This window comes from Callospermophilus lateralis, chromosome 5, assembly GCF_048772815.1.
Source record: "Callospermophilus lateralis isolate mCalLat2 chromosome 5, mCalLat2.hap1, whole genome shotgun sequence".
NCBI classification, from domain to species: Eukaryota; Metazoa; Chordata; class Mammalia; order Rodentia; family Sciuridae; genus Callospermophilus; species Callospermophilus lateralis.
In genome coordinates this window covers 79,317,601-79,344,660 of record NC_135309.1, presented here as the reverse complement: position 1 = coordinate 79,344,660, position 27,060 = coordinate 79,317,601, and the positions used below count along the sequence as shown (strand labels likewise).

Here is a 27,060-nt window from a genome sequence, read left to right as displayed (position 1 = left end):
CACACACACACACACACACACACCCCTCAGTAGAAGGACATCGGCAAAAGGAGGCAGATCTACCTCTATTTTCATGATCCTTAAAATATCTTGTAGAGAACATCACAAATAAAAACTACTAAATAAGCACATGTTGGTTGACTGAAGGAATGGATAAGTGGCTATGCATGCTCTCTGGTGCTTGAGCATGGACTGTTAGTCTGAAATGGAGATGCATTCACACACCACAGTCAAGGCAAATAAGCAAGTTGGCATACCAAAACAACAAGTTGGCATACCACTTAAGAATAAGCAGAAAGGAGACAATGAAAGGCTGGACAAGGTAGGCAGGAACCAGGAAATCTTCACAAACCTGAAGTCAGGATAGCCTGGGAATAGTGTTATGTTAATGAATTTACATTCTAACTGAACAATCTTGGGAAAGTATTGTTAATTTTCTGTGTCTCTGCTATCTTATCTGTAATATGGAGATAATGTTATTCCCCATCCAGATTTGCTGTGTCTGGTATGGCTTATAAAGAAAAGATGCTTTATTATTACTATGTAAACACACTTGAATAATAACAATATCACCCTGGGAACCCTAAGAATGGACTGACTTCTGATCTAACACCTTACACTGAGGTTTCACCAGGTTAGTGGGGAAACTGAAAGAAGTAGTTATATTTGGTAGTGGGAAGTGCTCAGGGAGGAGGTAGGACAGGTTTGTTGTAGCAGCACTACTAAAGACAGAATCTCATTTGCATCTATATATTGAGAAACTTTTTGTTTATTTCACAGATTCTACCAAGGAAAATCAAGTCCCTTTAGATGGTTACTCAAAAGCAATAAAAATATTTTAGAAATGACAATGGCTATCTGATTACTGGTAAAATTTAATACATATAACTTGATGAAAAAATAAATTTCATAACATTGTATATAAATGTAATCCATACACTGAATAAAAACAATCTTCAACTTTCTATTAAGATAGATATACCAGAATCTTAAGACAATAAAATCTCACTACAGTATCATTTACCAGAACCTTAAATTTCTTTCAGCATCTCCAGGATGATTAAGGGCATTAATGTTAGGTGATTTGTTAAAAGCACTTAATGCTCCCGTTTGAAAATTTTCCATGAATTTTAAAAGATGTTAAACAAAATGGATTTGTTAAAAAAAAAAAGAAAAAAGAAAAAACAGCACAATAAATTATTCTATAGAATAGGACACAAATCTGTGAACCACAAGTGTTCATAGGGATGAATAATCACTTCAACACATACACTCATTTTCACTTACTGTGGACACATTATAAAATAGCTGTGTATATATATATTCATTAAACTGATCTATTAATATAAAACCTCAAAGCAACTAACATTGCTGATCTTAAATCCCTAAAAATACTTAACGGTAGAAGGAAAAAAAATATCTCTTCACATGTGGTAGAAAAATTTGTTAGTTTAGTAATATTTTTAAATATATAACAACTGTAACAACTGATTAGTTATGATCCAATTTAGGGAAAATAAAACCCCTAATAGAGAAGCAAGGATGGTATGTGTGGATGTTTTTAATCAGCATGGTAAGTCAAAGCCAAATCTTCAAGATAGAACTAATTTCCAATTAGATGACTTCATTATTACAAAATTGTAAAGTCAATTCTCATTACAATAGCAAAAGTAGAATTTAAGTATTCAGAATTTTAATATTTGAATAAATTAAAAATGTGTTTCTTTTAACCCAATTCCTTGTTGGGAAGTCCAAAAATTAGTTTCTTAAGATTAGTCTTCCTTTGTCCCCAAATTAAAAAAAAAATGCCTTGGCTAATACTTTAAAGATTATATTTTTTCTTTCCTTCTGTGCGATTTATAGCACCTTGGGGGATTCTAATAACTTAAAAGCAGATGCACAAATATGATCACTACCTTACATGTAAATATTTTCAAATGATACAAATCTCAACTTAAAAATTTTTCTTATAAGTAAAAAGCAAACAACAATAATAAAACTCTTTGAAAAATTGTTATATACACTATACTTATCAAAAATTTCTTCTATAACAGTAAGAAATGGTGGATTAAATATGGTAAGAATTCATTAAAATACGTAGCTGAGTTTGTAATAAAGTAAGTAAAAACTGAACATACAACCTAGCAATGTTTCTTCCAGGTATCTATACCCAATATAAATGAAAATACATGTCCATATACAGACTTTCATAAGAATGTTGATAGCAGCATTGTTCATAATAATGAAAAAGTAGAAATAATTCAAATATCCATCAACCATAGAGTAAGTAAAAAAAAAATATGCTATATCTATAACGTTAAACAGTATTTAGCAATGAAAGGCAATGAAATACAGATACATGCCACATATAGATGAATCTCAAAAACACCGGGCTAAGAGAAAGAAGGCAGGTGCAGGAGAACTCATATTGTATGATTCCATTTATATAAAATTTTCAGGAAATACAAGTATAGATAGATAAAAAATGGATTATTAATTGCCTGGGTTTGGATGTGGGAACAGGGATTAATTGTGAACAGATAAGAAGATCTTATTGGGGTGATAAAAATGTTTTAATATTGGTTAGTGGTAATAATCATATAACTCTGTAAGTTTACTAAAAAATTATTGAACCATACACTTAAAATGCATACATTTTATGATATATAAAAGGCTATTTACAAAAAGAAAGCAAAAAAAAAAAATCAAGAACCCCCAAATTAAATATGAATGGCACAGCTACCTTGAGGAAAGTTTCTATCATTGTGGTCTAGGTTTATTGGCTATATCAGATAAAGGGGAAAAGATTTCTGAGAATTAAAGCCATAGGCCAATCCTCACATCAATTTGGACAAAGAATTATCCTTCTTCTCTGATTCTAGAATTCCCCACCCAAGAAATACAATGAAAGTATGTCCAAACTGATAATGCTTGATTGTTTCTTGTGAAGCAAACATAGATCTTCAGAGGGATACATCCATTAACTCAAGTCTAATTGGGTTGCTACAAGTAAAACCCAAATAAAAGCTCACACTTAAGAACAAAACAAAACAAAACAAAAAACATGAGCCACTATGAATGACAGCAAGCAAAAAGTCCCAAAGGACTCTGGATTTTAGATTATCAGATATAACAAAAGTATTTTCAAGTGTGAAATAAGAAGGGATTTTAAAATACAAGCAAATAATACATACTATTAAAAAAGTCAAAGCAGATTTATGAAAAAAATAAACAATTTCTAGAAATTACAAAGATGATCGCTGAAATTTTAAAAAAATGAAAAATGGCTTATAATACAAACTGGACAAAGCTGAAAAAAAATTAAGTTAGAAAATAGAGCTGAAGACAGTATCCATTATAGCATATGATATGTATGTAAAAGAAACTGATAGACAACAAACAGCATGAGAAGGTCTAATAATGGCACAATACCCAGAGATACTAGATAAAAGGCAATGTTTGAGAATATTATGATTAAACTCTCCCCAAACAAATTGAAGAACTGAGTCCTCAGTTTCAGGAAGACTTATAAATTCTAAGCATCATAAAAAGAAACATATAAAAAATCATAAAAAATCTTATTTTACTAAAAGTAAAATGAAGATACTACAGTCAAAGAAAAAAGATCATTACTAGCAGCTTTCAACATACCACAAGTCAGAAGAGAGTAAAATAATATCTTCAAAATACTGAAAAATTACTTTTAACTTCTAATATTGTGTACCCTGCAAAATATTATTCAAGAACATGTGTAAGCCTGGGTGTGATGGCACATTCCTGTAATCCTAGCACCTCAGGAGGATAAGGCAGGAGGATTGCAAGTTTGAGGCCAAGCTCAGCAACTTAGTGAGACCTGTCTCAAAATAAAAATAAAAAGGGGTTAGGGAAGTTGTTCAGGGGTTAAATACCCTGGGCTCAATCTCCACTATTCCCCAAAGAAGAACATAGGTAAGCTAAATCATTATCACATTTTTGGGGGATTCTAGGAATTTATCAAAAGGCCCTGTACTCCTAACCCTTAATCAGGTATTTTTAAAAAATCTGTGTATAAAATTCTCATACATTTCCCCTAATGGACATAATTTTCCTTATTTTATAATAAATTGAAAAATAAATATTATCCTACTTAATCTAACCTAGAATTAATCTAAATATAATTTAGGTAAGAATCTGAATATTATTTCTAAAAAATTATGTGAAAAGTTAAAAATTTTCTTAAATTTTCACAAAGAAACAAAATTATGTTCTATTATAATATAACATGATTTATCAGAACAAGAAACATACTCTTCCCCCTTTGCGATTCTACTGAGTAAAAATGAGTCTGGTTGGTCTCAAAGAAGCCAGGAGCAGGCAAGGGAAGAGAGAGAGAAGACACCAGTTGGACTATGAGAGGAAAAGTTCCCTGGCCTGGAAAAAAGTCTGCACCTCAGTTCCCTCTTGTATAAAGTTGGAGGTTCAGAGGACTCAACATTTTTTCTAATGGCTTTTATAGTACTAAAGCTGGAAAATCTTTTAATTTGATCCTATAGGATGGCACACAAACTTTGAACTCCATAATCTTAGAACCAATAACCAACCTAGTGGGAAATACTTCTTGATAGAACTTGTAGCACATTGTGTAAGACATTCTTAGAGTATTTTCCCATTAATATCTGTATTAGTTAGGAAGTTTCTGGTCCTGATTTCTTATCTCCAGTCCTGAAAGATTAGATATACTTATTTTGAAAAATGTTTGCAAAATTTATAGCCTTTCCCCGCAAGAACTCTATGGTGGTTAGGATTTACAAGGTGCCAGTCTTTCTAAAAGTAGCAAAACCAATTGTTACAGTGACAAATTTTCAGTGACAACCCCCCCCCCCCCGCCCCCCAGCCCCACACACATACCCTTCCTTTTTCTTTTACTTGTGTCATTTGGGAACCAGGCTTATTAATAGGCATAAATAACATCATTAGTGATTTTGTTCCTGGTATTAAATGAGTCTTTTTCCCTCACACAAAAATACAGTATCAATCTAAAGATGTCAGCTCCTGTAGCCATATCTGGACTGTGTGTAAGGTATCAGTCCCTGTGTGACCAGGATCAGCTGGACCACCTTTGACCAGAGGCTGGAGTGGAGGGTTCAGAGCCAGCAATGCCATCTTATCACATGGATAATATAGTATCTCCTCTGCCTCAATTTAAAAGTACAATATCTATTTCTTTAAAACAAAAAGAGGAAGGAAAGAAGGAAGGCACAAATAAAAAACTGGGTAAAAGAGACGAGATATGGTATTGATGGTCATTAAATATATGTATTTAAATAAATATAGACTCATTTTAACATTTAAAATCAAATCTGAAGCTGACTTAAAAATTCCTAGAGTGGGTGAAAAGTTAACAAAACCTTTTCCTTTTCTGAATTAGAATGTTGTTGACCATGTTATTAGGCAGTGTTTGCAAAAATGACAGCTTCTTTTCCAAGAACACTCTGTGCTGGGATGGTTAGGGGATACTAGGTATCAGTCTGCCATTCTAAGGTAGGAAGAAGACAAATAGGGAATACAGTTAAATGGCTACATGGTTACTAATGGATCTGGCTATATTCAAAATATATTTTGAGGGAAGAGTCAACCTGACTTGTTAATGTATGTGATGAAAGGTATGAGGGAAAGTGAGGCACCATGGATACCCAAGTTTTGACCAAACAACAAAATGAACAGTAATGGTCCTTACTGAATCAGTGAATACCAGTAATGGTTGTAAAGAAGTGAAATAAAAAATGGTGGTGAGAATAAACAGTTTTCTACTCTGCATTTAGGTTAATCCACTGAAAAAGAAGTGCTCTATAATCCAGTGCAGGGAAAATGATGCTTTGAAAATAGTGGTAATATGGATATAGTTTTATAATCAGTATTACATACTTAATTCCTTTTACGGGAAGCAAGAATGAATAAAGAAGAAAAAGTAGGAAAGGCAAACCACAGATTTAAGTGTGCAGCACATCATGTGTTAAATTGAAACAACCCCAAAGTTCAACTTTCCTCACTGTTCAAGGAGAAAATCCTTTACTATGTACTTCAGGATAAAGGATTTGCAACTATATGGTGCTTGAGAAATATGCTATTGCTGTAATTTAACTCACTGTATGTGGGCTTCAAGATGCACAGTGGCATTCCAAACCAACTTTTAAAGAAAATTGCATGGAATTTTCAAGACATCAGGAGTATTCTTAAAAGTTATGCAGAGAAAACGGATTTTTGATAGTTATGAATTACATTTAGTGTTGCCAGATTGCAGGGAACGCTCTTTTTGCCTCAGTATGGTTAGAATTACTGTTGACAAAGTTTTAATTTAAATTTTCAAGGATTTAAATGGAAGAATATAGGTCACTGAATTTTCATTCACTGTGTGAGCCTTACTATGGGCAGAAAGCAAGCTTTGTTAGTGAGGGTCCAATTTGGGCCCCAGAGTTCATCTTTTCTTTGTAGTTGGGAATTGAGTATGTGTTAGTAAGAATAATTTGGCTCTCAGTCAGTCAATCAGTGGACAGAACACACACAGTTAGAAACCTGCCTGGCATAGAAGAGAAGCTCGGTTAAAAAAATACTACATGTACTTGTAAGAGGTATATATACCTGAGTCCACACAAATCATATGTTACAATCACAAGTTAGAAGAGAGTGTATCTTTCCTAGCAGGTTGTAGATTTAGATAAATTTGTAATAGTCTAAAAATATATTATATAGCAACAAAGTTTAATTCTATAATTTTTGGCTGGTTTCCTGAAGTTGAAAAAAAAATACCAGTTAATATTTGTAGAGCCCATTGCATATTAAACATGTTTTAAAGAGCCTTGCCATTCACCAGTAAATCTGAAGAAATTATAGTGGTTTCTAATTTAAATGCTGTCTCATAAAACAAATAATTTAAAAATGGTATTCATGCTAGTAAGAATAAAGCTCAATTTACTGAATAAAATTTTAAATTATATTTTCCACAAATCGAGACTGTTGAATAGATTTCAAATCAATGGTCTATTTAGCTAAAAAGATGAAGCAGACGCTACTTGAGAAAACCAGCATAATTGTGGAAAGGCTATACCTTTCCATATAATTTATGTGCGAAGAGAATCTTGTTTGTGTACCATTTGGTGCCCTATTCATCCTGAAGGGCCCCTAGCTCTAGAATCTGCATGCTACTTCGCAGAATGATGAATGTGATGGGTAATATTAATGTACAGCATATATTTGTGGTATATTCCCTGAATCTGCTTGAGTCTCCAAATATTGTGAAAGTAAAAGAATGTGACAGAAGTTTGGGGGAAATATGCATATGGGAAATAGGAGGCTAGCTTTATAATAATAGATTTCACAAGTATATAAAAAACTAATATTATTCGTACTGGGAAGTAGCATGCACTAGAACCGGGGGCAACAAAGAAGCCAAAAACTATGTGCTAATTTCAGCATGCTTGATAGACTGACTTCTCTTCCTGCCACTTTGGAAAATTTTATCAGAATCCAAGAGAGTGAAAAAGAGATACCACTCAATCTGTTCTAGATTATAATTTTTTAGAAAGTAAATTACTTGCAAACCTTGATTGCAAGGTGTGCTGTAAAGGAAAAGTTGAAAATGCATGCTTTAGTGGACTTCATCCAATTTCTTATGTAAACCACAAGAGACAGTATGATTCTCAAAAAAAAAAAAAAAAGCCAAGTACATTTGCCTCAACATGAAATAGGACTGATTGAATTTGAAATTCTTCATCTATTTTATAGAGCTGAAATTTTAAGTTCCTAACTACTGTTCAAGTCTAGCAGATTAAATTTTATTTATTATTGATATACCTATGTATATTTATCATATACGTATGCTATTATGCATGAGTTAGTATAATATATGCATATACATATATTATAACATATGAGTTACTATGGCATATATATGTATATAGTAATCCATATATAACATATATGTATGTATATAGTATATGTACACATACATATATATGATATATATGTTACTATATAATCTTATAGACATTCATTCAGGATATATCTATATATACATATAATATGTGCCACACATTAATATTACCCATCACATTCATCATTCTATGGAGTAGCACACTGATTCTAGAGCTAGGGGCCCTTCAGGATACATAGGGCACCAAATGGCACTATAATATATGTATATATAGATATTAGTTTGAAAGCCCCTGAATGAGTGTCTATAAGACTATATAGTAAAATACATATACCACATATAAGTATGTGTACATATACATACTAATATCTCTATATACATATATTATAGTAACATTTTATAATAACATGCATATGTTAAATATATATATGTCTGTGTGTATCTCTCTCTCTCTCTGTCACACACACACACACACACACACACACACACTTTTCTTTGTGGTATTGGGTATCAAATCCACGGCCTTGCACATAGTAGGCAAGTGCTCTACCATACACCCAGCCCTAATTATTCTTATTCACTTTAAAGGTAACTGATTATTATAGAATAGAAATAAGTTAAAATTTCAAATAGACCCTTCAAGCATGTTGGAAGAGTATCATTGGAGCTGAGGATGGCTTGGCTATATATAACCTGTTCCCTTCATGAGTTTGGGTCCTCAGAACACAAGAGCAGCATCTATGGACTTTAAACTTCCAAATCCAACTTTCCAAGGCTGCCAGAGAAATTTCCTACTACAATATTATTGTGGTCTTAAATCAAACAGGAGAACAAAAGAATCCTTGATGAGGAGAAATAAACTATTTGCAAAGCAAAAGTGCTTTCTTGGAGAAGGTCCTGGAGCCATATATGAGCAAACAGTAAAAAGAAAGGCGGATGGGGAGAAGGATGGGATTTAACTTAAGAAAGAAATAGGGACAATTAAAAATATATAAGAATCAATCACCAAACAATACTTAGCTAATTTTCTACACATTTTTTTCTTATGCTTCTAAGAATTATTTGTAATATGAAACTATGTTGACTAGCAACTCTTACATCAGTATGAATGTAGATTGTTTTTAAAAAAGGACATATAGATGTTAGAAAAGTACCATAACTTTCTAAAGACAGAATGAATTTTGTTTATTCTTTCTTTTTACTGTTTTTTTCTTTTTTCTCTACTCACACTCAGTCATATCTATTGACAGCAAAGTTACTTTCAGGCATCTGACACAGACAGTACAAAGAGGCAAAGAGGCTGGATCAACCACATCATGCAACACAATTGTTTGACAAGTTGAAAAGTTCAAACTATTTATTTAATTTTATGCAGATAGACCCAAGGGGGAAAAACACATTTGACAGATAAATTCTAGGTGATTCAGCCTAAACCCCAAGGGAATGTTTTAGTGATAAGGGTTAAAATTAACAGTTTAATATTTAAGTTAAAAGTAAGTTTGATTTACTTAGTTCAGAAACTATATCAGCAAAACCAATTTTTGTCTCAAGAGAAAGTTCCATTTAATATCTATCCTATTCTGAAATTATCAAGGGAACCTGTTTGTTTTCTTTATTCCCAAAATGTGAGATAGAAGGAATATTAACTCATGATTTTAAAGATCAACATATTTGTCAAGCTTGAGAAGGTTGTTACCTCTACCTCAAGAATAGTATCTATTCTGTACCAAGGAAATCCATCAGTTTTCTACTCAAGCAAGTCATTCAGTGATAGATCTAGTACTTATCTATCCATTGAACGAAAGTAGTACTACAACAGTGTTTACAAACTGCTGGTTGTCTTAGTAAGGGTTGTATAAATTAGAGACAGTCTAATAAGCACCTTAAGAGCAAAATGTATTTTTCACTACAGAACAAAGAAGTTTGAAAGCTCCTGAATGAGTGCTTATAAGACCATATAGTTTGAATGCTACCTTATTTCCAAATAGCCACATCTTAGAGATCCAATTTCAATACTTAATTAAATGCAGAAACTGTGAGACAAGCAAAATCAGAAGGTAATATCCCCCTACAAGTAGATGAATTAACTAAGATATGAAACTACTAGGTTTCCAACATCACCCTTAGCTTCTCCAAAAGCAGATAATGTGGCTGTGAATTAAAAGAGTACTGGATATAAGATACTACATATTTTAGTATACTGGGAATTATTGAATGAAGATGCTTTAAGACTCTTAGGGGTGTGACTTTGCTGAGTTACAATGGGAAGGATAGACCTGTGATTAGGAATATAATAGATTTTTAGCTGGAGTTTTCAGGAGAAAATACAATGACATAAGATTCAGAGTGCAGAATAACTTAGAAAAAATCATTCAAAGTTACCAGCGTTTTTGGAAAAATGGATGTTCCCATGATTCTATCATTAAGTTTAAAATAGCTGGGTATTTATCTTGACATACTGGATCCATGTCTAAGGGACACAGGAACCAACACAAAGCTTGTACTATCAAAGACAGAACAATTGGAGTATCAGGAAGAACAAATAATTGCTACGTTTAAAATAATAGTTAAACAACAACATCAATTTATCATCAATCATCTGTGGAAGAAAATATAAACCAATTGAATATTTTGAAAACTGTTTTTTAATAAAGGGGAAACAAATTATTCTTGCCTTTCCTACATATGTTAAACTGAAGTAAACCAAAAAGTTGACAAAGGAAAGTTGCTCTTTATATATGGAAGTTCAGCTAACCGATGAAAAGAGCAAGATCTTCTGGAGAGGCTTACCCTATTTTATATTAGCAGATATAAGGATGTAAGTCTAATCAGTGATGGGCATAAGAGTAAAATAAATTATTTTAATATTTAATTTATATTATGTAGTGTTACTTTCCATATGATAATGTAATTCATAAGCTATGTGAAGCTGAGCTTTTCAAGGCCTCAATTTCCGTATCTGTAAGCCTGACTATCAATAGTACCTATTAAAGTGGAATTAGATAAATAACACCCACAGAAAATATTCAATAAATTTTAGTTATTCTATCATTACTAGTATTGTGAAAGTTTACATTTGACTTGTTTCCAACTGAACTGGATATCTGATTAATAGTTATAACCTAAAGTAACTGTTTCTTTTTATACTTGTTAAGTGAATTTGTTGCCATGGGAATGGTGAATAAGACAGAAAAAATTGCAACAAAAATTGGAACTCACCCTGAATTTTGAACTAGAATATTTTCATAAGGTTTCTTCAAAATTTGCCCGTGTGTGCACGTAATCACTTTGGATGATTTCTGTTCCTTCTTTAGATTAAGCAGCGCATACAAACTCATCCATTCAGACACCTGTTCTTGCTTTGAGCCTTTCCTCAGTCTGTACTACCTCAAATGCCCTTCCTTTTCATCTCTGTCCTCCAACGTCTCCTCTTCCACAAATGCTTCCCCACTTATTGCGGTTGATGATGATTCTGTATTCTCCTGAGGCCCTACATCTTACAGGGCTTCTTTTTCTTAACTGACACTATCACATTGCTTAAAATGTTAGATTTTCACTGGTATGTCTTATTTCTCAGTGTACGAGTATGTACTTCTCATCCATCTCCCCCCTCTGTGTTTTCCACAGTGCTTAGTCAGCAATGTTCACACACAGAATAAACATTTGCCAAATGAAACAAAATATTAAAATCAGACCAGTATAAACCCCAGATTTAAAGACCATATAGGTCAATTCCCTATCACAATGCCTCCATGCTTCTACATCGTCCCACAGAATATCTCTGCTTGAATAGTTTTTCAATGAAGAACTCACTACCATACAAGACATCAATTTTCAAGAACTTTTTAATATTAGGAAGTCATTTCTTCTGCAGGATACTGGAAATCTAGCATTTTTACAATTATCTACTCAACACTGATAATGATCAATCATGATTCTATTCATACCATTGCTTGGTACAAGGAAAAAATGCTTTGTCTGCATACCTCAGGTACTAAGCAATGAAAATAAAAAATGGGAATTGTGAAAAATGATTATTCATGTGATTTCGAATAAATTTTCTGTATCTATAAAAGGAGACCTCTTAACAAGACCAATATTAAAAATAGCTAAATAAAATTAAACACTATTCTTCAAAAATGCTAAAAAATCAACGAGGAAAGGAAAGTTGGAAAGTTAATATTTCAGTTAGTGGCTAAATTAAATATGGAAATTTAGTATTCAGTTATAAAAAATTAATTTGGAACACAGGCATATATGCACCGAGGTATAAGAAAATTAAGAGGTTGTAAGCACAAACAGGACAATTTATAAAAATATTTTTACTTTCAGATGGACACAATATCTTGAGATATCTTAACAAGTGAACCCAGTGTGCTAGCCAAACACTCTACCACTGAATTACAACCCCAGCCCCACAATTAGTTTTATAAATATAGGTTAGAATGTTTCTTAATTAAATCCTACACACAGAATTAATCTTTGAGTTGATTGTGGTAATATTTTTTAAGGAATATTTTGGGAAATAATTCTTAATAGATGAGAGATATGCAGTCTATTATGGCAAGACACAATGGTAATCACTGTCATTGTTCAGTCTTTCAGTCTTTTGTTTCAATATTTCATAGCTGTAATATTGGATGTCACAGGAAACAGGGAATAAACTCAACAATTTCTTTGCTGTGGGGCAAAAATATTTAGAAAAGTTTATGTTTCAATATCAATTTTTTGGTGAAAAATTGTATCCATTACAGAGAAGAAAAAAAGATCATAAAACTTTCTAAATATGACAGTAGGAATATAAATCCAGCAGTGAGGAACTCCAAGAATAAAATAGTTAGAAGTCCAGAGAAATAACTTGCGAGATGGACATAAAAATGGGAAATTTGCAACAACAGAAGATTTAGCAATTTAGTATTATTTTGTAAGCAATAATAAAAGCTATCTATATTTAAATAATAGAATGAAGAAAAAGAGTGAATAATCAACAGTAAACAGTAAGACATTCTTTTTGACTTGCAAATATATGTTCTAAAGTTCTTCTCTGTCACTTTACAACTGTTAGAGCTATTCTTCCCAACAGAAAGAGTCGAATCTTATCCAGCAATCTTGGAGCAGTTTGAAATATAATTGAAAGTGAAACAAAACATAGAAGGGAAAAACTGGACATTTTATTTTAAATGGAAAATCAACCGATGAAATACACATTTAATAATATGAAAAATAAGATGATGCAATGAAGAGCAAAATTATTTTTGTTATAAGAATTTTTTTCTTGAATAATTTATCAGTATTGGTTTGGCAAGAAAAAAGAAGCAACTTTGATAATGTGTAATCTGAAATGCTTGTTTGGAATTCTTTTGTTTCTTAAGTGTGCTTACTTTGATAATATATTCTAGCTCCTAATTTGGGTTAACTAACAACTAAAGAGGTCTGGTATCCCAAGAAGGGGTAGGAAAGGTACAACCTATTAATCTTTCAATAGTGTTAGAAGGTCAACAAGGCTGGGGAATAAGGCTGGGATGAGGCATGGGTTATACCAAAGCAAAGATTAATCTTACCCAGCCACTCCTTGCCATTCTTCTTTGTCTAAAAAGAGATTGATTACTTAAAAAAAAAAAAAAAAAAAAGCATACTAGCTAGGCTAGAATGAAATAAAATGAAATGAAAGCACCAGGAACACAGAAACCACACATCTCCTTTATCTAACACAGGTCCTCTCACAGAACACAGCAGGTACTGAATCAGTTTTTTTTTTTTTTTTTTTGGACAGAATGAATATATATCATGTCTGTGATTGGTAGATCAACTTAAATGACATCTTCAATGATAACCACGGACATAATGACCTCCTTCACTTGGGAGATCTTTTGTCCAGAGTGATCCAAAAATCTTGTGGCAAGTCTTGCTGTTATGTTAAAAATCCCAGATTGGACAGACACACGCTGTGGCCAAGAACAATACTGGGAAGCTAAAAACAGGACCAGAAAGAGCACTCCAAGGCCCCCTGGAGGTAAAAGGAGCACATGGAGTGAGGTAGAGTAAGCCTCTGGGTTGTCAGTAATCCTGTAGGCCTCCAAACAACATTAATAGTTCACTGTTTATAATCTTTTTAAATTAAAAGTTAACCATTTAAGAAACAAAACAAAACAAAAAATCTCTAGAGTGTATTTCTAAGGGCCCTCAGGAGTGCTAAAATCAAAAGAAATGTGCTAACAACTCAGAAGTAACCTGGGTCCTTTTTACAACTGCCCTCTGACACCAGGGTCACAGTGGTAAAATCTACTATGGAGACGCTATTAGAGGTAAGGGCTTTATACATCCATCCCATTTATTACACCATATGAGGTGGCATGCAACCCAAGAGAAAGACCAATTCTGACCTCCATAAACTTGAGTAATACAGATTGATTTCTATTCCTGTTTCCTTCTTAAAAGCAAAGATACATTTTTCTAAGGGAAGAGGAGTGCCAAAAGGTGGACTGGAAATTATTAGCTGGCAATTTATTCTAGGAATATAGAAAAGCATTAGAGGAGCCAAGATAAAATTGTCCAAAAGTATTACAAAGAAGAGATAGAAAATTAAAAATAAAACATGATGAGGAGATAATTAATTTTTGTTGCATCTTTCTTCCCCCTACTGATAGCTTAGGTCTAGAAGTCAATTAGGCAGCTATAGACTAAATAGGTCAGACTTCTAAAATATAATTTCCACAAACAGAAAAGCAGCATCTGAGGAGGTGAAAGGCTGATCCTGAGTGGGGAGGGGAATATTTTACTATTATAAGAACTGCCAATTAGTAAGTGGCCACTTTGCCCCCAGGCACTAGAGGAGTGTTTCATATTCCTTTCTACCTTATATGTTATATATCATGTGGCTAAATAGATGACAAAATTAGGAGTTTAAGTAACTTGTTGTAGGGTACAAAATAAAGAATAGGTAAAACTACAATTGTAAGCTAGTCTCTGACTCCTATTTTTTAGTTCCTTTCCATAATTATGCCTATGATAAACATTTGTTCAGTGATAGAAGAGTGACAATATTAGATTTCTCTTCAGGGAGCAATTTTCCAAGACTGTATTTTCCATTTAGCTATGCCTAAATTATTTATTTGTTTATAATTGCTATCCTTTACCATAAAGACCTATGTTCAATTTGGGACGTTAGAAACCTATTAGTCTGATAGCTTTCTTCATGACAACTGTATCATATATCAATTAAAATGAACATAACTTCCTAACAACCTGGCCAGGTGCTGCTAAGTACTATAATACTACATTCAACACCTGTGATAATCTTGACAAAAATTACAAATGATATGCCAGGTGAGCTGCTGTCTCTGAATCAATGCATACTGCACAACATCCTCAAAATTGTCAATATATGATAATGAAAACATAAACCAACCTGTTCCCACAAGAAGAGGAGGAAAGGAGGCATGAAAATGACCAACATGAATATGAGTACAGCAATAGGAAGCAAAAACACAGAGCAGTTTCTTGAAAGATGAAATTGTCTCAGTATCAGGTGTATGTCAAGTTTGAAAATTTCAAAGTAGCTTCAATCATCAAGAAGTTCTAGAGACTATGTTTCTACTGTTTCTGCTTACCCAGTTAAGAAGGCAAAGACATCCTTTTTTTTTTTTCCCTGTCTTAGAATTTATAATTAAAATAAGGCAAGGGAGCATAGAAAGCCTCCCTAACAGAGCAGTTACCTCCAAAAACATGCTGTTTCTCTAGTTATAAAGAAGAATCTTTTTTTTTTTTTTTGTCTTTTTGACAAAAATACTCATAAGTTATAGGCATTGTACTAGGGAAAAAGATTAGCTGAGGTTCCAGTAATCTGTCTATATTTTATAACCAAATAGCAATTATAGTAAATCTTATAAACTATTAACCTTTCTTTCTCCTCTTCCTCAATTTTGCCCTGACATTTTTGAGAATACAATCAACACAGACGAAGACTTTCATCATAAATGCTTTAAATACGTCAAACTCATGGAAAGAAAGAAAGGAAAGGAGGTGGGGCAGAAAACTTGAAGCTGGAGGGATTGAGATTCAAGCAAAATCATTATTGATTTCTTATCACAATGGGAGGGGTTCTCCAAAATGTTCTCTTCTGATTCCTCCCCAATATATTCAGTCAGTTGCTCTCAATTTTGACATTGTCATCACAAACAAAATCACTTCCTGAGCCCCATCACATAGAAATTCTGCTTAAATTAGTCTTAGGTAAGGTTTGCATGCTCATATGCTTTAGAAACTCCCCAGGTGTTCTAATGTTCAGATAAGACTGAGAACCACTGACCTAAATAATTCAGAGATACAAATAAGGGTTAACCATATTAGAAAGTTTTTAACATTTTATTTTATATACATATTGTTTTTAGTTGTAGATGGACACAATTCCTTTATTTATCTTATGTGGTGCTGAGGATCGAATCCAGGTCTTTATGTATGCTAGACAAGTACTCTAACCACTGAGCTACAATCCCAGCCCCTAAGGTTTTAACATATTTTAAACACACCAGCAGGAAAAAAAAAAATCTTAACTATCTCAAAAACCAGAACATGAGAATATCACAAAACAGTAGCAACAGTAATAACAACTAAAACAAAAATTTCTTCCAGGACCTAGGAAAGGAAAGGGGTAGAAATATACTGAGTAAATCTTGCCTCTATCTTTCTTCCTGTAGGAAGGCAACATTTACTAATAGTATTCTCTATGTTGCTCACTGGAATAGGCTGGGTACACATGGAAACATTAATTCTCTCTTTTACAAGTGAAGAAACTAAACCTCAGATATGTGAGGAACTTCCCTAAGGCCAAAGAATAGATAAAGAACAAACACAAAACTTAATCCTAGATCTGCCTTAAGTCCAAAGCTCTGGAACTTTCTTCCTTTTTTTTTTTTTTGTAACTTGCCAATTAACATGTAAGTCCTGGGCACTAGCTTTGTTAGGAGATAAAATATTTCTTTTTTTTTTTTTTTTAATTTTTTTTAATATTTATTTTTTAGTTATCGGCGGGCACAACATCTTTGTATGTGGTGCTGAGGATCGAACCCGGGCCGCATGTATGTCAGGCGAGCACGCTACCGCTTGAGCCACATCCCCAGCCCCGAGATAAAATATTTCTATGCCTCCAAAACGAAGTGTAATTTTAGTGACATTTCCACTGCAGAAATTCAGGAGTTCATTTTAAGGGATAGCTTAAATCCTACCTTTCAGCAATTAGTAATCTGACAACTGACAACAGTGAACAAGTAAGAACAAGTAAAGGGAAGAAATACACAGTAGGACTGAAGAAACAGGAGACTGATGAGACTGGTCATAAAGGTCCTTGAATGCCAAGAGTTTGGAATGAATCAATGTACAGTCATCAACAAATCTACGTGTGCATAATTATTTTCAATATGCTCCTTATTACACAGGGAGTCTGCTCCAGGAATTAGACAATAAGAGATACAGGAGGTTTTATAGAGTTACTATATCTAAAAGGCAATTTAAATATGTCAAACCAGTAAACTATGAGGAAAAAGAACACGTCAAAACATCTTTGCAACGGGGCTGGGGTTGTGACTCAGTGGTCCAGTGCTTGCCTAGAACATGTGAGGCCCTGGGTTTGATCCTCAGCACTACATAAAAATAAATAAAGTAAAGGAATTCTGACCTACTATAACTAAAAATTAAAGAAAAAAAGAAAAAAAAAACCCACATCTTTGCAAGGTAGAATTAGGGAAAACTCAACAACACAGAAACATTATAGATAAAATTCACAAAAGACACATTTATAATTCTCAAAGATTAAACTCTGAACATAAATTAGAGATATTTTCAACTTGAATTTGTGTGAGAGCAAGTGTGTGTGTGCATGTAGCTGGAGATCCAATCCAGGGCCTCACACATTCTAGACAAATATCTTACCACTGAGCTATATTTCCATGCCCTGAAATATTCTAGACAAGTACTCTACAACTTTATTGTAACTTTATAATAACTTTAGTATAACTTTAGTATAACTTTAGTAGTTTTTCTAAATGATGAATTTGGTAGCTGGTGAAATACAAATCTCCAGTGATTAAAGTCATCAGCATATGCCAAAGTTAAGAATAAAAAAGTAATGGATTGTTAATTTCCCTCAAGGTAGAAACCATTTTCACCATATTACCAAATTTAAATGAACAAATAAAAAAATAAAAACCTAAAAGGAAACCATTTCTGTCTGCCAACTATCCAGTTAAAACTCCATATTCAGGTCAAATACACAAATTGCAAATTGCATAACAAAATGTACATAAAGCTTAATAAAAAAGGAAGGGATGTTATTTTTCTTTATTACTATGACAATGTGACAATATTTTTCATATTTTGTAGCTTGCTTTTCTCCACTTTAAAAGGATATTGAAAAGTAAGACAATTCAAATGTTGCATACAAATGTATACCTTTTACTTCCTATATATTTAAACACAGACGTTTCTAATGCTTTGAAGAATTTAAAGCATTAAGAACATTGGCATTCAGAATGTCAGTAGCAGTGCATTTGACATTATATAAAAGTAAACAATAAAAACTCAATATAATAATTTCCTCTCTTAAATTCATAATATTAAACATTTAATTTTCCTAAAATTTATTTTTACTTCCTAGTTCTTTGAATCGTACTTTTTAATCCCATGTGTATATGTATAGTGTGTTTTTGTGTGGGGGGTGTATATTATTGCATTTGACAATGAACTGATATGTGCATTCATTTACCTGGCAATAAGCTCATGATTTTTTGATATTTTATTTTGTTTTGGGTCTCATTAGCATAAGCAAACAAATAATTTCTTCAAAATAATTCTTGATTTCTTTAAAAAAATTTCAACAGTTTTGTTACTTTTTATTCTTGAAAAGAATTAGGCAGCGGCTCATTACATACCATAATCTGTGATTTTACAGGACACCAAATACAGCTCTTTCAGGTTTTGTCCTTCCTTTGCAATGACCTCCACACACCTGAAACATAAAAAAGTGGTGAGTTATATCAATGCTTTTCAAGTTAAATTAGCAGGGGTTTGACACAAATATAAGAGGAAGAGGTCAGCATTTGATGAATACCACATCTCTCTTCTTCAACGAACCTCTTTCAGGGTGTTTCAGGAAAGGTATTACATTCCCTGCTTTAAACTTAAATGCTCTAATTCCTAAATGACTTTAATTAAATATATTTATGACAAGTGCATTTTGTAAAGACAAAGAGATGAAAAGAGATATTTCTATAAGGTTATATTTGGTTATAAAAGACTAGAAAGCATATGCTATGTAATTAAGATACACCATTTATATAATAAAATAATTATAATGAAACTGCAGAATGTAAGTGGATGGTCATTACAGATGAACAGCAATATTATTCATTGTTCAATTATTAATGTTGAAGTTTGATAACATTAAACATATACATTTTTGTAAAATTTTATTCAATATAGGCAAACATATATTAAAAATCTGAAACTTTTTAAAATTAAATATAGGGCTGGGTATGCATAGCAAATAGCCCTAGGTTTGATCTCCAGCACCACCACCCCCACACACATATGGTAGATTAAAGGTGAAATATCTTTGCACATAAAAACTTTAAACTTTTACCTTAAAATATTTTATTTTCGCTATTTTAAATAAACCAGTATGTAGGTTTAGGGCATTTTAATAATAAATAAACATGTAAGATTTAAAATCTTTTCTGGTTTTCATTAAAAGGTTTTTGAATGGTGCACTTTGCTCTAATAGCCCTAGCAGATAATAAGATAATCAGAACTGAATGAATGAAAAAGTGATTAATACTATCCATTTTGAGGCTCAGTTCTTCATAATATTAGAAAAACCTGTACAGTCATACTGACACACAGGTATATGCACTCTCCAATGCAGTTCCTGTTTTAATCTTTATAAATAACTGTTAAGTAAAAGGGTAAAAGCAAAAAGAGTCATTAACCTTTTCTAGGAAGCAAGGATCAAGTGATTTGATACCTCTGTGTATAATCCATCAAAAATTACTCATGTATCCATCTCTGTCTTGCAGATATTTTATTTGTTGTCTAGCTTATTTGTAGGTATCTTCATAAAATGTCAGGAAATTTTACACAATTTTTCTCCACAGAATTCATTACTGAAGGTTAAATTAGTTACAGAGAAGACGTATTTTTCTTTCAAAATATTTTTATAGAATTTTGTCTTAATGGAATGATAAACATTCTATTTTTGGTTACTTTAAAAAAAAGATTTATGATAAAAATGGACAAGCTTTTCCATGACCATAACAGAAAACTTAAAAGAGCAATACAAGGCAATTATGATTGATACAGATTATTGTGAGAAGAAATTTTTAAACCTAATTCTATGTCATTTGGCTTTAATGTATCATTTTAATAAATGCATTTAAAAGAAAGACTGGAAACGGAAACAAAACATTATGGGCCATAAGCGCTTTTTAAAGGCAACCAAAACCAAAACCAAAACAAAAACAATTTCACATGCTAAGAATAAAAAGAAAGGCCCTACATGATTGCAAAATCTTAAGGAGTTAAAAATACCTTATCATTTTCTGTAATATCATAGATATATATCTCACTGTCCTCCTTGTAACTTACCAAAAAAAATTAGTAGATCTAATAGTTTGTGAGGACCACCCAAAATCAAAAATGATACTTCATTCTCATTTTATTCAAATAGTTCAAATGTCTGATTTTATGTTTGATTGTGGAAAAATTCTAAACAAATGCAACACTCTATTTGTATCCTTTCTACTTGATTTGATATTAGATATGCTACAGTACATATGAACATTGGAGATAAACAGAGAAGACTACAAGCAGTAAATAAGAAATCAGTTTTACTGTATAAGAAAAATCAAATGCTGATTCATATGAGAACTAATACTTATATAAAAGAAGATTATCAATCACTGGATGAAGATTGCTCCAAAACTGATAAAAGGCCATAACAACCAGGTTTCCCCTCTGTATGAGAGAAAGGTTCAGGAAGTGTACATGATTGTGAGTAGATAGCAAACAATTATGTGGCTTACTCAAGATGTAATACCAAGAATTATCACGTGACTAAGGTGAAGTAAGAGGAGAGTGCTTTGCTTTTACAAAGGATCACCTAGAATTTTTGCTTGGTTCTTGAATGTTCAGTTATATAAGGATTTCCAAATATGTTTAATTGCCCTGTAAGCACGGTCTATGTGCTATAAGTTATGCATAACATTGGGCTATTCCTGGAATAAAAATTTACAGAGAAACAAAACTATTTCTTGGAGGATTTGTAGCAGAATTTAATTGTAGATCATTCATGGAAGTGATATTTGAGGAGGGAAACTCTAAGTTCTGTGAATCTGGGCTGAAACACAATATAATATTAAAACACAAAATTGAATGGCTGGCATAAATAGCAAATAAATAAAAATAGCTATTGTTTTGAGAGTTGAAAATAGAAGTGGTTTGTGTTTTCCTGTTATTGCAAATTGACAGAAATGGAACACCACTGAACGTTCCTGGCTAGTATCTAAAGGCAGCATGTGGGGATAACAGGTCATGATGAGAGACCATGGGTGGTTACTGTCCTTTTGTCTTGCAACTTTTACAATCCATTCCAGAATATATTTACAGGAAGTACCCTACTATAACACAAGCCTACGAACCACGTTTACTTTTGCTCTAGCCATTAACATCAAAGCAATCACCAGTTTTCTATGTAGTATGTATGCAGGAAACAGTGGTAAAACCAGAGTAATTTTTTGATGTCACGTGTTTATGTAAAATTTAAAGGACATTTTGTTGTTGTTTTTGCTTTTATTTTGCTACTTGTTTTATTTTTTCCCCACATTTTTTTATTGAACATACGAAACTTGCTGTTACACATTCATACTAATGGGGCATTTTAAAAAATGGCAATAATAAAGGTAAAAATGTTTGCAAAGCAACAATCTTTATGTGAGGAGTGACAGAACCAAAGACTATATTTAAAGTCTTTGCTTTTCTATTCCCTTTCCTACTCATGATATCATAAGAGAATATTTAATATTTAATATTAAATATTTAATATTTAATAATCTCAGTGATAAAATACAGATTGGTCTGTACAAACAAGCTATTGAACCCCTAAACTCAGTTTCTAGCATTCAAAATTTTCCCTTTTCTCCCTCCCTCCATCCTCATCATTCTTGAAGACATATGACCAGCATTCTATATGGACTAGTACATTCAAAGGTTTCACATTTCACACATGATAACCTAAGACATTATAAAACTCAGAGAAAAAAAAATGTATTCTTAGGGAACATAACAATCTGTAGATTTATTAAGGAGAAATTCATAATATGGGAAAAAGGCATAGTGGAAAAAGGCCAAAGAATACCAAATATTGTTAAATTAGCTCATATACCTCAAGCACAACTAAGACTATTAAACCATCTTCCCAAATTCTGAGAAATAAAAGCTGTATCTTTCACAAAAGGAAATAGGAAAAGACAGACATTCTAGTCTCACCTATAAGGAAACGTAGACCAACCATCTATTTTTTTTTTTTTTTTTTAGATCTTATATCATTGTTCTCTCTAAAATGAGGGTTCATATGAAACATTTCTCCAAAACAAATGTCCTAGGTACATTTAAATACTCTTTTAGTTTATTCTGAATTGCCTCTTTTTGGATTATTTTCTTGCTTTTATGTTTTGGCAGCAGTCTAAAGATAATTTTTTAAAAATTGCTATCATTGTAAATTCTTGCATAACAGCTATTGAGTACATATAGAAAAACTTGTTTAAAATACAAAAAAGTTCCAGAAAACCTGCTCCAAAGTATTCAAAGCATTCATAATTATTTTTGATAATAATGTAATTTTATGCTCACTTGCTTTTGATAATGTTCTTAAAAAATGCACCTGAAACATTTGACGAAATTTGAAAAGTAACATAAAGGTTACTTTTCTGAACTATATAAGATTTTTTTTTTTTTTTAAAGCAGAGAAAGCATTATTTAGTTTCAGTGGAGAGAAAAATCTGTCTCCTTAGCAGTAGATTCCTAATCACCTGATTTATATGAAGGGTAAAGGTTAATGAATTAAGCTGTGTAAGCTTCAGAACTATCAAAGGAATTCAAAAGAGCCCTGAATTATGGAAAACAATGGTGCATTCTACATATATACCAAATTTTTATGTTTTTTGTCTCCTACTCATAAGCTGGAACATGGCATTAGTGACAATTGAAAAGAACTAATGAGGAAATATGACTACATTGCTTGCAAGAGGAGTGTCCTAGGAGACCTTGTTACTGTTTGTGATATGCTTCAAACCAAAAGAAGCTAATTGGAGCTGCCAGACACTAGTTTGCAAATCTCACTTTAAAGGACAGGCTCAATCACCTTAGATGTGTGAAAAGAAATGTCCCCATTACAGAAGCATTAGTATGTAGCTTGGTGAATTTCTAAATAAACTTTCAGATGTTCTTTCTTAAGTCACTTTCATATTTGAGTAATATATACATCTTTAAGCAGAAGAAAAAACATAACAAGACTAAAACAATCCCACATATTTAAACCAGAAATAAGTATGAAGAGTACTGTAAACTAATCAGTAAATAAGTTCAACAAGATGCTAGGCATGTTTAAAGTTGAATAAACATATAGTTCAAAACTCAAAACTCCTGAAAAGCATATATAGTATAAAAGAGATCTATGCAGGGGTTTAGAAATAGAACCTCATTTTCATAATTTCTTGAAATTAAACAAGCCAACAAAAGAATCTATATTATATAGATAAGAACCACAGTGTACACACACACACACACACACACACACACACACACACTAATGTAGCTGAAAAAAGAATGAAAGGGGTTTACAAGATCTAGAGAGAGAATGACAAGGGAGCAAACTTAGTCCAACTGCATGCTGCAGAAACTCATCCTAATTCATATATGGGTTATTTAAATGATAGCAGAGGTCACCAAAACATAATTTGGTGACTTACAAAAAGAATAATGATATATTATTGATTTTTCTAAAGCCTAGAATTGAGTTTTACTGAAGAATAATCCAATTCCAGTATAATAAATGAATGCTCATGATTTACAGGTATCCATGTTCTCAGAAAATGCACAATATAAAAGATTTTTATGTGCAAAGAAAAATAAATTTACACATAAACATTTATAAGATGAGTCAATTCAAGAATCTATTATTAGCATGTTTTCCATTATTACACTTGGATACAATTTCATTTATAAACATCATACTTATAGATACTTTTTATTGTAATAGGATAGCTTAACTTCACAGAAATAGCATGCAATAGTGATTTTTATCTTTAAACAACCACATATAAATGATGAAGGTAAGAGTATTTCAGGAACATGACAGGTGGCACCAAGGTGATATAATGAGTAAATTTTGTATTTTACAACACAGTCTTGTAAATGCTCTTCCATACAATCCCATTAACAACATAGTGCCAAATACATACTCAAGTCAATTTTTCACATAAACTTCTAAAGCTATTTCATAGAAAGGATATTTGCCAAAATATTTCTAAAAGTTGATTTTCAACAAAAATACTACAGTATTTGCTCAAAGCCTATTTTTAATATACAACACTGAAAAGACTAAGAGTGACATGCAGAATGTCACCGACCCCACCAGTTAATGACAATTATCTCAGGATTCTCATTAAGTTCTCAGTTATCCAATGTTATTCTCTGGAAAGCCAATATTTAATTAGTAAATCTGAGATTTATTTAGGTATTTGCTACTTAAACAGTGGCAAACTGATGTCCATTTTGTCACACAGAGAGGTATTGAAAGCTTAAAAATTGAGAATAGTACTAATTTATTCCTGTAATATTTATAAATGAGACATACCAAAGAAGTGGCTATAAATTGAAATGCTACTGAAACTTAAATTCTATTGGCTTGCACCTTTGCCAGTAGAGATGTTACACCACTGAGGGCAAGGAAGCACAATAGATATCATCGCTTACTAGTTTCTTTCTGGACCACCCTTAGTGACTCTATCATTAGGTAGGTTTCCTACCAGACAGTAATCAGAATTCAGTACTGAAAGAGTAAAACAATAGTGAAATAATATTTTATAATATATTTAGAAAGGATCATAGTGAAACAGTTTTAATGGGAGTACTTTTTCTTTATTTATATAGTAAAAGCAGGTTTTAATTTAATTTGAATTTTTCTTAGGATGCTTTAAAATGTTTTTCAAATAAAACACAGCCTATAATACTTAAAAATGCATATTTCCTTTCAACTACTTAGAAACAAGACCGTTAAAGGGATGGAATGGAGATTAAACTAACACACTGTGATAAACCTGGCTCCAGCTTTAATGTTTCATATACATTTATTCAAAAGCTTTGCTTTTCATTTTAGCCATTGTTTCATCCTTTTACTATAACTACACTAAACATCATGAAATAATTTGAGTTACCTTTTTAGAAGCATTCCTCAGAGACAGAAAAAAGATGATAAACTTTTATTTATTTAATTCAACAATGTTTTATGGAGTATAAACTATGTCTTAGAAATACTAAAATATATAATCAGAGTCATGTTATTATAAAATAATGGATATAATACTTATATCCTTTAAGAAGGATTCTAAATTTTATTGTTATTGTTAAAATTAGTGTTCATACCTAAAAGGAGAAAAATCATATATCACTATCTCCATAAATACTAAAAATCAACCAAAGATAGTAGTATTTCAGGATTAATGCAAGAGCTAGAAAGTAAGCAAAGAAAAAAATTAAAGGCAAGACTTACTAATTCACCAATTTATTCATTCTTTAGTAGGAAACAAATATAATATTTGAAATAGCAAATGTAAAAAACAATAACAACCTCCTTCTGTTAAGTTTTTGTTTTTGTTTTCAGGGAGGATTCCATTAATTCATAGCCAATAACTCTAGGGGAATCCAGACACTCCAAAAATTTTGGTACCATTAAGGCTAGTGCTATCTTTATGATATCTGGCATATGTCAATATGGAGGGCAGTAGAGAAGATTTTATCACCCTACATGTAATAAAATATATTGTACAGAAGCAAAATTCCAGGACCTTAAGAAAAACAGATATAAAAACATTAAAAACTATGTCCCACTTTAGTGAGTCATAATTCATCTGAAGCCATTCCTTTCCTGCAGGGAAGTCAGGTAAAATCCTTGCAATCTCTGAACCACTCCTATCACCAAGAATAAATAAGAGCATTAATAGTAAAGCTTACAATATTTTAAAGAGATTTGCTATGTTTCCAAGTAGTTAAAATGAATACTGTGCAGTTTAGATGGAATATAAAACAGACGATAATCTCTGTCCATTTCTACCCTATTTACTCTGACTCCTATATGTACTGATATAAAAGTCTCAATTCAGATTTTTTAGTAAATATATATTTTATGTCAAATATATATTGTAATTTTAAGCTCATCTTTAATTTAGATTGGCTGACAATTTTAGTGGACTATAAAAGCACTGAGAAGGTAAAAGAGATTTCAGGCATTATTCATGAAAGAGTTAAGCACTTCCTCACCAGCAGACAGCCACAACTCTGCTTTGTAGTGACTAATTGCCTCTTTAACCCTTGTACTCTGGGAGTTGGCCTGTGCTTCAATACCAGTTTTGTGATACAGCCAAAGACTAATGTTGAACATAGACCTCCCATGACCTGTGTAGTCAAGGAGGCAACTCAGACAAGATGCTGACAAAAGGTTTCCTTCTCATTTGGGAAGGCACAGAATCTCTTTTTGGATAAGCCAACTCTCAGAAGACTATAGAACATAGGAGGTAAAGACAATTTATAAAAGTTAAAAGAATGGTTTCTCACTTTAGCTTACAATGATTCTAAACATTGCAAAAATTTGGGAAAATTCTAAAACTCAAAATTTTGGGAAAATAATTTTAGTGACATGAAAAAGAAAAGATTTTGTTGTTTTAAAGTGCAATGGAGACAACACTAATTTGATGGCTTTGAGAGCTTATAATTAGATAGCTATAATCAAATACAAAGGAAAGCAGGTCAGCATCTCCATTCCAAATGTTTTCCACATGCTGAAAGGACTTGTACTCAGGAAGTCTGCACTTCATCATTAGTTTTTA

At 32.2% G+C, this 27,060-nt stretch overlaps 1 protein-coding gene across 1 annotated transcript in view; it reads right to left on the bottom strand.

Annotated features, from left to right (window-relative positions):
• The window catches only part of Fbxl17 (F-box and leucine rich repeat protein 17), a 509,566-nt gene that overhangs the window by 135,570 nt on the left and 346,936 nt on the right, over positions 1-27,060 (bottom strand). Inside the window, exon 7 of the mRNA XM_076856944.2 lies at positions 18,835-18,911. Coding sequence (XP_076713059.2) covers positions 18,835-18,911 — 77 coding nt within the window. The remainder of the gene's footprint in view (positions 1-18,834; positions 18,912-27,060) is intronic.